This window comes from Oncorhynchus mykiss, chromosome 16, assembly GCF_013265735.2.
Source record: "Oncorhynchus mykiss isolate Arlee chromosome 16, USDA_OmykA_1.1, whole genome shotgun sequence".
Classification (NCBI taxonomy): domain Eukaryota; kingdom Metazoa; phylum Chordata; class Actinopteri; order Salmoniformes; family Salmonidae; genus Oncorhynchus; species Oncorhynchus mykiss.
The window spans coordinates 30,144,498-30,159,412 of NC_048580.1; the positions used below are offsets into that span (position 1 = coordinate 30,144,498).

A 14,915-nucleotide genomic window follows, 5' to 3' on the forward strand; every position below is an offset into this window, starting at 1 on the left:
AATCATGTGCACGTGTATATATGAGCCGCGTGTGTGCCAGCCTGGCTGTGTACCTGCAGGATGCTGGATCCTATGGGGACATTCTCCAGTATGCTGGTCTCGTAGCTGTTCTGGAGGAAGATGGGTCTGTTGTCGTTCACGTCCAGTACTTCTACAAACACTGTGGCTGTGCCTGTCCTCCTGCTGCCTGCTGGACCATTGTCTGAGGGATACACACATTTACACATTACAAAACTAACACTGTGTGTATATGTCAGTCAGTTTGAGAGAAACTTGGTCGTGAACATACTTTGAATATGTGTATCAACAGTGGACTAATTAAGTAAGTAAGTCAAGATCTTTGCAATCTTTGCAAGTAAAACTAACTATAATCCAATCAATTGGTGCGAATGAAATGGAGCAAGTCACATCCTCTAGATTCCTCTGAGTTCCAATTGATGAAAAGTTGTCATGGAAAGATCATATTCAATTTGTCTGTAGCAAAGTGATGAAATATGTTGGTATTATCAGAAAGATTAGTGGTTTGGTTAATCAGGCTTGCTTCGTAACACTTTACTATAGCTTAATTTACACATATCTCATTTACTGTAAAATTGTCTAGGCCAGTACATATGCCTCCTACCTACACAAATTACTCATCATACAAAGTAAATGTGCAAGGCTAGCCAACTCCTCTAATTACATAGCTCCATCTGCACCTTTGTTTAAGAAACTCAATATCTTGTCTATTTACGACATTTATGTATGCCAATTATCATTTTCATCTACAAATACTGTACTTCCCTGACAGTTTACCTTTCAATGGATTCTTCAGGGTTAATTCTGAAATCCATTAATATAAACACAAAACATTGTGATAACCTTCATCCTCTCCACTGCCTCACCTCACATTATGTAGTCAATTCTCTATCAGATGTAGAGGTACCATACTCTAGAATTATTATATTCACATTGCCAAAACCTCCTCATCCCTCAATAACTTCAAGCGAATACTCTGGGTTAGCCTCATGAACCAAACTACTCAGTAATCTCCTCCATATAGCCCAACTCTCACACACTCACATCCACACATTAACACATGCACACACACATTTAAACAAAACATATACTGTTTGTAATTTTTTGTGAACACTGATCGGTTCATTTGTACATTTATGATTAGTGAATTTTGTTATCCGTTTAAACAAACCTTTCTTTTGTTGTACTTATGTATTGTTTATTGTTTTTTTGTGGTGTAGTTTTTATACAAGCCCTTTGGCTTCCAAACACATCTGGACACCGTGTTTTATTGTTGTTTTTATCTGTATTGTTGTTTATCACCTATTTTATTTGGTGTAAATAAATGAAACCTTAATCATTAAAACCATACAATAGAAACCAAAAATGGACACAGTCTCAGTCTTTGTAAACCCCATTAAAAAAAAATGTGAATTGTTGTTTATCACCTATTTTATTTGGTGTAAATAAATGAAACCTTAATCATAAAAAACATACAATAGAAACCAAAAATGGACAAAGTCTGAGTCTTTGTAAACGCTATTTTTTAGAACATACCAGTGGGATACTCAAAGTATACATGAGTAGTCTCTTCTCTGAATCCCCCCCCCCCCCTCTAAATACATACTCACAGTGAGGGGTCTATCAGCACACACATGGTCATCCCAGAACAACTCAGATAAACTCAACAGTTTCAGCAACAACACGAAACCTCAGACGTTGGCAGCATCCTAAATGACATCCTATTCCTTAGAAAAGTCCACTACTTTTAACTAGAGCTTTATGTACCCTGGTCAAAAGTAGTGCACTAAATAGGGAATAGGTTGGCATGTGGGATGCAAGCCTTCTTGGTCTCTCTTTGATAAGACCATGAAAAGCAACTGTCTTTTTCACTAAGTACATTGCTGGGAGAAATTGCAAATTGCTGGGAGATTACACATGGAGTGTGTGACTTTCTTTACTTCAATAGTTTAACGATTATAAAAAGGAACAGAGACCGTTGCACAACAAGACTTGCATGCATCACTTCTCACTTCTCAATCTCACAGATGTACAAAAGGTCTAAATACACAGAGTAGAAAGAAAGATGAAAAATGCTCTTATCGGGCTAGGACTTACCGATAGCCTCTATGACCAGTGAGTATGTAGCCTGTGTCTCTCTGTCCAAGCCAACCACAGTCCGAACCACACCATCTCTGAAGCCAACACTGAATTTACCATCCTGGTTACCACCTGCAGAACACAACACACAGATGGTGGAGTATTACATGTACCTATATCTCGGCTATTCACTTATACACATGAATGAATGCATGCACACACACATACACATAACCAAGTAGTAGCACATTCACATAATACAACTCTACGTCTTGCCCAACCACTCATACACACACGCACACACAGTCTGCCATGGCCTTAGTTTGACCTCTGACCTGTGATGAAGTAGCTGAGCTCGGCGTTAAGGCCAGCGTCATTGTCGGAGCAGTTGAGGCGAGCCACCACATGGTCCCTGGCGACGCTCTCCTGCAGGGACACGTTGTACACCTTGGGGAAGAAGGTGGGGGTCTCGTCGTTGGCATCTAGGACTGAGGGACACAGAGTGACAGGCAAGCAGACAGACAGACAAAGAGAGACAGAGAGACACATTGTCTCTTGTAAAATAACTTTTATCATGCTCAATAGGCAGACACGACAAGCAACACATTTAACAGATGGTCATTCTTCTCCCAGCGCTTCTAAAATATATGCTTCTGACCAGCAGGTAGTGCTATACTAAGCAAAATACTGTCTTTAATAAATTTTTAATATGGTATAAAATGTGAATGTTGGACCAGCCATGACCTGTATTCACAAAGCGTCTCAAAGTAGGAGTGGTGATTTAGGATCAGGTCCCCCCTGTCTTAGTCATTATGATCTGAAAGGCAAAACTGATCCTAGATCAGCACACATACTCTGAGACAGTAAGTGATTACAGGCCCTGATGCTTGCAAACCTGTGATGGTAAGGGTGCTGGTGGAGGTGCGTGGGTTCTGCCCTTGGTCGTACGCCACGATCCTCAGGTGGTACAGGCTAATCTGCTCGCGGTCCAGAGTTGCCGTTGAGTACAGCACACCCGTGGTGGTGTTGAGATAAAAATCAACGCGTGGGATGCCCACCAGTAGCCCCATGGTAACCATACCATTCTCCTCCTGATCAGGGTCCTCCACCTGGATCTGATGAAGGAGAGGAGATAGGAATTGAGAGAGAGAGAGAGGAGGAAGGGAGTGGAGAGGGAGAGAGAGAGAGAGAGAAGAGTGAGAGGAAGGGAGAGGAGAGGGAGAGAGGAGAGGAGGAGGAGCAGATGAAAGGATGGAAGGGAAGGATAGGAGAGTAAAGGAAAGGAGAGGAAATGGGAGAAGGGAGAGGGGAAGAGTAAGATGAGATGTGGGGATAAGAGATAGAGGGGACAGAGCGGGACAAAGATATGGAAGTGGTGGGGAGAATAGAAGTGAGAGGAGGACATGACAGACAGGGGAAAACAGAAACAAAGAAACAATTTAATTAGCCCTCACACACTTCCATCTGATTCATCTGATACAATTACACAAGCATCTAACTCTAATGACATATTGTAATGGTGTACTGACCTTGAACACAGAGGATCCACTAGGCAGGCCCTCTGGCACCTCGGCCACAAAGGGCAGGTTAAGGAAGATGGGGTCATTGTCATTAAGGTCCAGCAAGTTGACGTACACTGTGGTGCTGACTGAGGAACGCAGTGGAGGTCTGCCAACTGGAGTGGGCGCCAGAGGTACAAACACAGCATTTACAGGAGCACAAAACTCCAATAAAAGTTTTACCAGAGGTGGCCTAGACTAGCTAGTGATAGCCAACTTAGCTTCAGCCGGCTGGTGTGCAACCGTGGCAAAATTGGTTTGACATTGGATAGCCTGGGGCTAGTTAGGGACTATCATTAAATTACACAATGTAAACGGGACAAAGTTCATATTTAACTTTTTTGGGGCTACATTACATGCGTTTAATATTTTAATTTCTACAATTTATAGTTGGTTTGAGTTTTTTAAGTCACATAAATTTGGAGCCATTGACATTCAAAATATTGTGTAATTTACTGATGGTCCCTAATAGCCCCATGGGGATATCGAATGCCAACCAAATTGACCATGGTCATTACGATCGGGTCACATGCAGCTGCGCTCCGAATTGATGATTACTTTGGTGCTGCCAGCTGTGGGCATTTGGGCCTGATTGAAATAAACGGTGCCCTTCATTCCTTGACATAGCATTTTTGCCTATCATTTCGTAAATCTCAGTTTTGGACGAGAATGACTTTATAACCAAAATTATCCTATTTAAACTTTGTAGTCAATTTTGAAATTAGAATACATGTTTCTGACTCATATCGATGCCACATAAGCCTTTTTCTAAATGAGAAGTGGCTTTTTGGGGCAGTTACTCTTTAAAGTAGAGACTCATATATGAACGCACATTGCAATTTAGATAGTACAGGCTGAGAGACTGACAGACTCTTCAGCCCCAGACAGTCACGCGCACGCACACACACACACACACACACACACACACACACACACACACACACACACACACACACACACACACACACACACACACACACACACACACACACACACACACACACACACACACACACACACACACACACACACGGTCTCAGTCCCAGATAAACAGCTAGCCAGCCAGACACACAGAACAACAAACCAACCGACCAACCAACAGGCAGAGTTCTGGCCTGGTGTGGGACTCACGATCGACAGCAGACACGATGATGGTCCTCATGAGCAGGCTGTCTTTTGGGTTGGACCTCTCTCTGTCCAGCACGGCCCCGCTGGTCCTGATCTTGCCTGTGCTGCTGTTGATGGTGTAGAAGGGGTTCTCTGGGCTGATGCTGTACACCACTGTCCCATTGTCCCCAACATCTGGGTCTATCGCTAGCACCTGGAGGGATGTTTGTGGGGGGGGGGGGGGGGTGAGGGGGGAAGGGAAAGTGGGGAGAGGAGGGAGATGATAGAAAGGAGGAGGGAGGGGAGAGAGGAGGAATGATGAAAGAAAGAAGGAATGAGTCTTAGTGGGGGAAAATCTGACAATCACCACCAGCACCGCACAACAACCTAATATCTAACGTGATAGGTAATGTGTATGCTGGGCCGAGATTGGGCCATGATTTTTTTAAAGAGCTGATAAATTATTCACCGCACTGACGAAGAAAACGCTGGAAACTAGTGGTTAGAGCGTTGGACTAGTAACCGGAAGGTTGCAAGTTCAAACCCCCGAGCTGACAAGGTACAAATCTGTCGTTCTGCCCCTGAACAGGCAGTTAACCCACTGTTCCTAGGCCGTCATTGAAAATAAGAATTTGTTCTTAACTGACTTGCCTAGTTAAATAAAGGTAAAAAAAAATAGAAAAAAAAAAAAAATTGGTCAATAGGTTAACAAATAACAAAGGTTTTGCTGGTCTTGAATTATTAAAGGACTAGGTAGATAGACATCTCTGAGCCGCTAGCAGGACAACTTCCAGTGAAACTGGAGGGCGTGCAATTCAAATAAATAATCATAACAATGATGGATATTAAACATTTAGGTACATATAAGTGTCTATTATCGGTTGAAGGCTTACATTCCTGTTAATCTAACTGCACTGTCCGATTTACAGTAGCTATTACAACAAAAACATGTCATGCGATTGTTTGAAGACGGCGCCCCACTTCAAAATATATTTCCACCTGCACAGGTTTCATAAATTCACAAATAACGATTAAATATTCACTTACTTTTTGAAAATCTTCCTATGATTTGTCATCCAAAAGGTCCCAGCTATAACATGTAGTGTCGTTTTGTTAGATATCCTTCTTTATATCCCAAAAAGTCAGTTTAGTTGGCGCCATCGATTTGAGTAATCCACTCGTTCAACATGCAGAGAAAGGAATCCGAAAATCTACCCCTAAACTTTGTTTCAACAAGTCAAAATATGTTTCTACTCACTCCTCAGATACCCTAACATGTAATCACACTATAATATTTCTTACGGAAATAAGTATGTTCAATAGGGAACCAATTTTAGCAGGTGCATCTTGTCTTCATGGCGCGCACAAACACACATTTCCAAGACTTTGTCTCTGTACAAAAACTGATATTTCTTACTAGTTTTGGTAGTTACAAGCCTGAAACCTTGAACATAGACTTCTGCCACCCTGTGGAAGCCATAGGAATTGCATCCAGGGAGCTATTTCCAGTATGCCCTAAGAGGATGGTCTCTCAAAGAAAAAACATTTCCGGTTGGTTTTTCTTTGGATTTTCTCCCACCATATGTATTGTGTTACATTCTCCTACATTATTTTAACATTTCAACAAACTTCAAAGTGTTTTATTTCCAATGCTACCAATTATATGCATATCCTGGCATCAGGGCCTGAGCAACAGGCAGTTTACTTTGGGCACATCATTCACGTCATAAGAATTATGAAAAAAATTAGAAAGAGAGGAGCGAGAGAGGGAGAGAGAGAAAAAGAGAAAGAAAAAAATAGTGGACAGTAGTGGAAGGAGATTTAAGGGTGAGGGGAAACTTATTCATAGGTAGCCCCAAAGTCCATTTAAATTAATCAACCTAAGTCTTAGGAGAGAACATACAATTATAACATTAGCCTTGTCTATTGAACTGTGGCCTCCACTTACATAGATATCAGCAGGAAATATAATTTTGTTTTTTAATTAGGTTAAGTAACCTCATTAGAGATTAGATGACCAATTGTGTGTGTGAGTATGTGTGTGCATGTGTGTGGGAGGGGGGGGTGAAAACCGTCAGACTGTGTGTGTGTGTGTGTGTGTGTGTGTGTGTGTGTGTGTGTGTGTGTGTGTGTATGTGTGTGTGTGTTGTAGGGCTCTAGCCTTTTCCCAGGGCACTGCGACTACATTCTTCTGCTCACTGCGCTCAGCAGGTGGCACACATCAACCCTTTGGTCAGAGGGGGGCAAGGGGGACAAGGGTGAGTACCGCCAGAGCACCAACGTAAGGGAAATCCAACACTATGAAAAAGTGCATCCAACAAAAGGGAAAAGTCTGCTGCCTCTGTTTGTATGATGGCAATTTGCATATAGTCCAGAATGTTATAAAGAGTGATTAGATGAATTGCAATTAATTGCAAAGTCCCTCTTTGCCATGCAAATGAAATGAATCCCCCAAAAACATTTCCACTGCATTTCAGCCTTGCCACAAAAGGACCAGCTGACATCATGTCAGTGATTCTCTCATTAACACAGGTGTGAGTGTTGATGAGAACAAGGCTGGAGATCACTCTGTCATGCTGACTGAGTTTGAATAACAGACTGGAAGCTTCAAAAGGAGGGTGGTGCTTGGAATCATTGTTCTGTCAAACATGGTTACCTGCATGGAAACACATGCTGTCATCATTGCTTTGCACAAAAAAAGGCTTCACCGGCAAGGATATTGCTGCCAGTAAGATTGCACCTAAATCAACCATGTATCGGATCATCAAGAACTTCAAGGAGAGTGGTTCAACTGTTGTGAAGAAGGCTTCAGGGCGCCCAATAAAGTCCAGCAAGCGCCTGGACCGTCTCCTAAAGTTGATTCAGCTGCAGGATCGGGGCACCACCAGTACAGAGATTGCTCAGGAATGGCAGCAGGCAGGTGTGAGTGCATCTGCACGCACAATGAGGCGAAACCTTTTGGAGAATGGCCTGATGTCAAGAAGGGCAGCAAAGAAGCTACTTCTCTCCAGGAAAAACATCAGAGACAGACTGATATTCTGCAAAGGGTACAGGGATTGGACTGCTGAGGACTGGGGTAAAGTAATTTTCTCTGGTGAATCCCCTTTTCGATTGTTTAGGGCATCCGGAAAAAAGCTTGACTGGAGAAGACAAGGTGAGTGCTACCATCAGTCCTGTGTCATGCCAACAGTAAAGCATCCTGAGACCATTCATGTGTGGAGTTGCTTCTCAGCCAAGGGAGTGGGCTCACTCACAATTTGCCTAAGAATACAGCCATGAATAAAGAATGGTACCAACACATCCTCCGAGAGCAACTTCTCCCAACCATCCAGGAACAGTTTGGTGATGAACAATGCCTTTTCTAGCATGATGGAGCACCTTGCCATAAGGAAAAAGTGATAACTAAGTGGCCCAGGGAACAAAACATCTATATTTTGGGTCCATGGCCAGGAAGCTCCCCAGACCTTAATCCCAATGGGAACTTGTGGTCAATCCTCAAGACCCCACAAATTCTGACAACTCCAAGCATTGATTATGCAAGAATGGCCTGCCATCAGTCAGGATGTGGCCCAGAAGTTAATTGACAGCATGCCAGGGCAGATTGCACAGGTCTTGAAAAAGAAGGATCAACACTGCAAATATTCACTCTTTGCAACAACTTCATGTAATTGTCAATAAATGCCTTTGACACTTATGAAATGCTTGTAATTATACTTCATTATTCCATAGTAACATCTGACAAAAATATCTAAGTCAGCCAGGAGCTGCCAGAGCCATCAACCAGCCTGAGCTATCTCTCAGTCCTGAGCTACCTCTCAGTCCTGAGCTACCTCTCAGTCCTGAGCTACCCCTCAGTCCTGGCCTTCCCCTCAGTCCTGGGCTACCCCTCAGTCCTGGGCTACCCCTCAGTCCTGAGCTGCCCCTCAGTCCTGAGCTACCCCTCAGTCCGGAGCTGCCCCTCAGTCTGGAGGAGTTTGTTTAGTGGAGTGGGGCCCTTTAGTAGGGTTGCCAATCCTAGGTCGGTGGCCGTTCCTAGGAAGAGACTAAAGCGGACAAAGACTGGTGGAGTGGGGTCCACGTCCCGCGCCAGAGCCGCCACCGTGGACAGACACCCACCCAGACCATCCCTTATGGATTTAGGTGTGTGGCCGGGAGTCCGCACCTTTGGGGGGGGGGGGGGGGGGGGGGGGTACTGTCACGCCCTGGCCTTAGTTATCTTTGTTTTCTTTGTTATTTTGGTTAGGTCAGGGTGTGACATGGGGGATTTATGTGTTTTTGTATGTTTATGGGGCTGGCCCCTTCCTAGGTAGTTTTGTATGTCTATGGCTGCCTAGATTGGTTCTCAATTAGAGGCAGCTGTCTGTCGTTGTCTCTGATTGGGAACCATATTTAGGCAGCCATGTTCTTTGGGTATTTTGTGGGTGATTGTCTTCTGTCTTTGTGTCATTGCACCAGATAGGACTGTTTCGGTTTTCACATTTGTTGTTTTGTATTTTGTAGTGTTCTCGGTTATCGTCTATATTAAACATGTTGAACACTAACCACGCTGCATTTTGGTCCTCCTCTCCTTCAACGGAAGAAAACCGTTACATGGACTTGTCATCTGGAAGGCTACTGCACTTCAGCATACTGAAGAAACAACAGGCAGAGGGACCAGGCCGCAGCATTGTCACAGAGGTGATGGAAGATTTCATCAAGCTGCTGAGGGACAATATATCCACCTTATTTGAAGACTACAGCATGCCCAAGGATATCATTGTGTTTGTACGTGATTGATAAAGTTTTTGATAAAGTTTTTTAAACCAATTAGTATATTTAAGTTTAACCACAATATTTCTTGTATTATTTGATTTGTTATATTATTTGTTGCATGAGGTCTTGAGTTAGAAATGTAACACTTAAGCATGCAAATTAGGGGATTTTCACACATACAGTAGCTGGGCTATGAAGAGTCTAAAGTCCTTACAATAGGAAACATTGTTCGCATGATGGGCTACAGCTGCTACAGTGCTGCAGGACACTTGTGAAAACCTGTTTTCAAATTGCCTCCAGCTGTCCATCATTACTGTAAATAAAAACACAGCATCTTGTTTACAACTTGTTTACATTCTTTATTGTAACCACAATGTCACAAATCATTTGTATCTACCTTTCCAATTACTTTTAGAGTTTGGGATTTGCAAATGTGCGCTGTGAGAATATCCAATAATAATAATAATCGCTTTGTAAATAAGGATGCATTATGAAAGGAAAATGACATGCGCAAGGGACTGTGGTAATATTTTTCCTTTTAGAGACTATGATACAGTACATGGCATCCAGGTCATTTTCATTTCTCTTACTAAACTTACTAAACTTACTAACTTACTAAACCTTTATAAAAACAGGTTTAGTTAGTAATATGCTACAGTCCAGTTACAGCTTGTTCTGATGAAGTAGAAACAAAAAAATAAGTGTATTTTTTCATTGTCTATTTAGTGGCACCACAAATGTGAGTTAATATTTACAAAATAATTTACCAAACAAAACACATTACAAAATTGCATCCCCAAATATGATTTAACCTTTATTTAACTTGGCAAGTCAGTTAATTAAGAACAAATTATTGTTGACAATGACAGCCTACCCCCAGATGACGCTGGGCCAATTGTGCACCACCCTATGGGACTTTCAATCACCGTCGGATGAGATACAGCCTAGATCCGATCCAGGGACTATAGTGATGCATCTTGCACTGTGATGCAGTGCCTTAGACCACTGCACCACTCGGGAGCCATGACCAATATGACCAATATATAATGTCCTGCTGATAGCCCATCCCAGAAACTTTGCAGAATTCATAGCCTGCTACGCTTGTGAAAAACAGGGTTAATAATAATAATACTTTCCCCCCTTTCCACTTGTTAAAGGTTCCAATTGATAAGGTATTTTTTTTAATCAATATATGAAATATCAATATATAGTATATTTGAGTTTAACCACAATATTTGTTGTATTTTTTGTTCTGTCTTGTCTGATGGACTTAACTGAAATTACAACCAACTTTCTATGGCTTGTTTAAAGTTGCGACGAGCAAACCCGTATCCGGGAGCGTAATCATAGCCTCAAATGCATTAGCATAACGCAACGGACATAAATACCCCTAGAAACTTTTCCTATTTATGAAAATCGCAAATGAAATGAAATAAATATATTCAAACACAAGCTTAGCCTTTTGTTAACAACACTGTCATCTCAGATTTTCAAAATATGCATTTGTGTAAGTTTATCATGGCATAATGCTATGCTAGGCTCTGCTGGCAGCAGGCAACATTTTCACGAAAATAAAAAAAGCAAACAAATTAAATCTTTACCTTTGAAGAACTTCAGATGCTTTCACTCAGGAGACTCCCAGTTACAGTGCCTTGCGAAAGTATTCGGCCCCCTTGAACTTTGCGACCTTTTGCCACATTTCAGGCTTCAAACATAAAGATATAAAACTGTATTTTTTTGTGAAGAATCAACAACAAGTGGGACACAATCATCAAGTGGAACGACATTTATTGGATATTTCAAACTTTTTTAACAAATCAAAAACTGAAAAATTGGGCGTGCAAAATTATTCAGCCCCCTTAAGTTAATACTTTGTAGCGTACTTTGTAGTGTACTTTGTAGCGCCACCTTTTGCTGCGATTACAGCTGTAAGTCGCTTGGGGTATGTCTCTATCAGTTTTGCACATCGAGAGACTGAAATTTTTTCCCATTCCTCCTTGCAAAACAGCTCGAGCTCAGTGAGGTTGGATGGAGAGCATTTGTGAACAGCAGTTTTCAGTTCTTTCCACAGATTCTCGATTGGATTCAGGTCTGGACTTTGACTCGGCCATTCTAACACCTGGATATGTTTAGTTTTGAACCATTCCATTGTATATTTTGCTTTATGTTTTGGATCATTGTCTTGTTGGAAGACAAATCTCCATCCCAGTCTCAGGTCTTTTGCAGACTCCATCAGGTTTTCTTCCAGAATGGTCCTGTATTTGGCTCCATCCATCTTCCCATCAATTTTAACCATCTTCCCTGTCCCTGCTGAAGAAAAGCAGGCCCAAACCATGACGCTGCCACCACCATGTTTGACAGTGGGTATGGTGTGTTCAGGGCCAAACATAACGTTTTGCATTGTTGCCAAAAAGTTCAATGTTGGTTTCATCTGACCAGAGCACCTTTTACGCCAAACATAACGTTTTGCATTGTTGCCAAAAAGTTCAATTTTGGTTTCATCTGACCAGAGCACCTTCTTCCACATGTTTGGTGTGTCTCCCAGGTGGCTTGTGGCAAACTTTAAACAACACTTTTTATGGATATCTTTAAGAAATGGCTTTCATCTTGCCACTCTTCCATAAAGGCCAGATTTGTGCAATATACGACTGATTGTTGTCCTATGGACAGAGTCTCCCACCTCAGCTGTAGATCTCTGCAGTTCATCCAGAGTGATCATGGGCCTCTTTGCTGCATCTCTGATCAGTCTTCTCCTTGTATGAGCTGAAAGTTTAGAGGGACGGCCAGGTCTTGGTAGATTTGCAGTGGTCTGATACTCCTTCCATTTCAATATTATCGCTTGCACAGTGCTACTTTGGATGTTTAAAGCTTAGGAAATATTTTTGTATCCAAATCCGGCTTTAAACTTCTTCACAACAGTATCTCGGACCTGCCTGGTGTGTTCCTTGTTCTTCATGATGCTCTCTGCGCTTTTAACGGACCTCTGAGACTATCACAGTGCAGGTGCATTTATACAGAGACTTGATTACACACAGGTGGATTGTATTTATCATCATTAGTCATTTAGGTCAACATTGGATCATTCAGAGATCCTCACTGAACTTCTGGAGAGAGTTTGCTGCACTGAAAGTAAATATAGTTTTATATCTTTATGTTTGAAGCCTGAAATGTGTCAAAAGGTCGCAAAGTTCAAGGGGGCCGAATACTTTCGCAAGGCACTGTAGATAGCAAATGTTCCTTTTTTCTAAAAATATTATTTTTGTAGGCGAAAAAGCTCCCGTTTCTTCACCATGCTTGGCTGAGAAATCGACCGAAAAATGCTACAACTATAAAGCCAAACTTTCTTCAAAATTAGCTATATAATATTGACAGAAACACGGCAAACGTTGTTTAGGATCCATCCTCAAGGTGTTTTTAACAAATATATTCGATAATATATCCGTCGAGCCAGTTGGTTTCTCATAAGAAACGATTGGAAAAATGGCTACCTCAGTATTTAATGCAAGGTTTTCTGCGGGAGACACCATGTGACCACATGCTATATATGGTCCCTTACAGCCATTCTTCAAGGGAAATGCCTAAAAATACGTCACAATGCTGTAGACACCTTGGGGAAAACGTGGAAAACGTAAGCTCATTCGTAGCTCATTCACAGCCATATAAGGAGTCATTGGCATGAGGCGGATTCAAAAAATGCGGCACTTCCTGGTTGGATTTTCATCTGGGTTTCGCCTGTAACATCAATTATGTGGCACTCACAGACAATATCTTTGCAGTTTTGGAAACGTCAGAGTGTCTTCTTTCCAATGCTGTCAATTATATGCATAGTCGAGCATCTTTTCGTGACAAATATCTTGTTTAAAACATAACTTTTTTCATTCAACAGTGTTGCTAACAAAAGGCTAAGCTTGTGTTTCAATATATTTATTTAATTTCATTTGCGATTTTCATGAATAGAAAAAGTTGCGTTATGCTAATGCATTATAGTTGAAGTATTTTTCTGTCGATTTCTCAGCCAAGCAGGATGAACAAACATTACGTTTTTCGCCTACAAAAATATTATTTTGGGAAAAAAGGAACATTTGCTATCTAACTTGGAGTCTCCTGAGTGAAAGCATCTGAAGTTCTTCAAAGGTAAATGATTTAATTTGGTTGCTTTTCTTATTTTTGTGAAAATGTTGCCTGCTGCCAGCACAGCCTAGCATAGCACTATGCCATGCTAAACTTACACAAATGCTTGTCTAGCGTTGGCTGTAACGCATATTTTGAAAATCTGAGATGACAGTGTTGTTAACAAAAGGCTAAGCTTGTGTTTGAATATATTTATTTCATTTCATTTGCGATTTTCATGAATAGGAAACGTTGCGTTATGGTAATGCACTTGAGGCTATGATTACGCTCCCGGATACGGGATTGCTCATCGCTAGAGGTTAAAACGGGAACGTTTTTCATCCAAAAATTAAAATAGCTCCCCCTAAATCCAACTGGTTAAAAAACAACTATATTTTGGAGATGTTTTCAAATAACCAAAAGTGAGGGAAAAAAGGCCATTCTTGAACATGGGGTGAGATATTCTTACCAATTCGCAAATAAAGTCAGTTTGTTAATTTATTTCTGTTTTTAGAGGGAGAGAAACCAATAGCCTGCCGTCGCCTGATGGGTCGCAGCCGGCACGGGTTTTGAACCAGCATCTGTAGTAATGCAGTTTGCACTCTGATGCACTGGACCACTACTCCACTTGGGAGGCCCCATCTACAATGTTTTTAATGCTGATCAATTTCCTTGCACAAAGTATCTATTGTCCTGCTAATAGCCCATAATGGCTCTGTTCAACGTGACCGGCCGGGAGTAGGCTACAGTACCAGATACAGTAAGAGCAAAATAATCCTAACATTTCCACACCGTAATTGTAGTCTAACCAAAACACAAATGGGGATTCAGTGAAAATAAAAATCTCATTGATTTATCAAGCTCTGTCTTGACCTCTGAATGCTGTGTTTTCTCCCTTCCACTTGCCTCTTGTATTGTATTTTCCAGTAAGCATAATCAGTGTTCTAACTCCCCCTTGCACTGGTCTGGAGCAGTGAATCAGTGACAGAGCACTGTACTAAACCACAAAATAATAATATGTCCCGCAGCATAAATCTCAAAACTTTTAGTTGAGCAACCACTGTAGTAGTCTTTCTTGGATGCTCTCCCTCTCTTCACTCCCTCCATGTGTATCTGTCTTTAATTTGAGCACTTTATCCATCATCGTGGAACGACAGAGGAATGGAGCGATAAAGAGGCGAGGAAAGAACGAGTGGTGGTGTTGGAAATGAGAATTTTGTTTGTCTTTCTCCTTCTCTTCACTTCCTCCCTATGTACATACAGTCGTGGCCAAACGTTTTCACAAAGTCT

The 14,915-nt window shown here is 41.7% G+C and overlaps 1 protein-coding gene across 1 annotated transcript in view; it reads right to left on the minus strand.

The window, feature by feature from the left end:
* The window catches only part of LOC110492868 (cadherin-23), a 588,267-nt gene that overhangs the window by 188,892 nt on the left and 384,460 nt on the right, over positions 1–14,915 (minus strand). The window contains exons 22-27 of the mRNA XM_036946709.1: positions 4,788–4,977; positions 3,627–3,772; positions 2,993–3,212; positions 2,433–2,585; positions 2,116–2,229; positions 54–202 (exon numbers count right to left, since the gene is read on the minus strand). Of these exons, the coding sequence (XP_036802604.1) occupies positions 54–202; positions 2,116–2,229; positions 2,433–2,585; positions 2,993–3,212; positions 3,627–3,772; positions 4,788–4,977 (972 nt within the window). The remainder of the gene's footprint in view (positions 1–53; positions 203–2,115; positions 2,230–2,432; positions 2,586–2,992; positions 3,213–3,626; positions 3,773–4,787; positions 4,978–14,915) is intronic.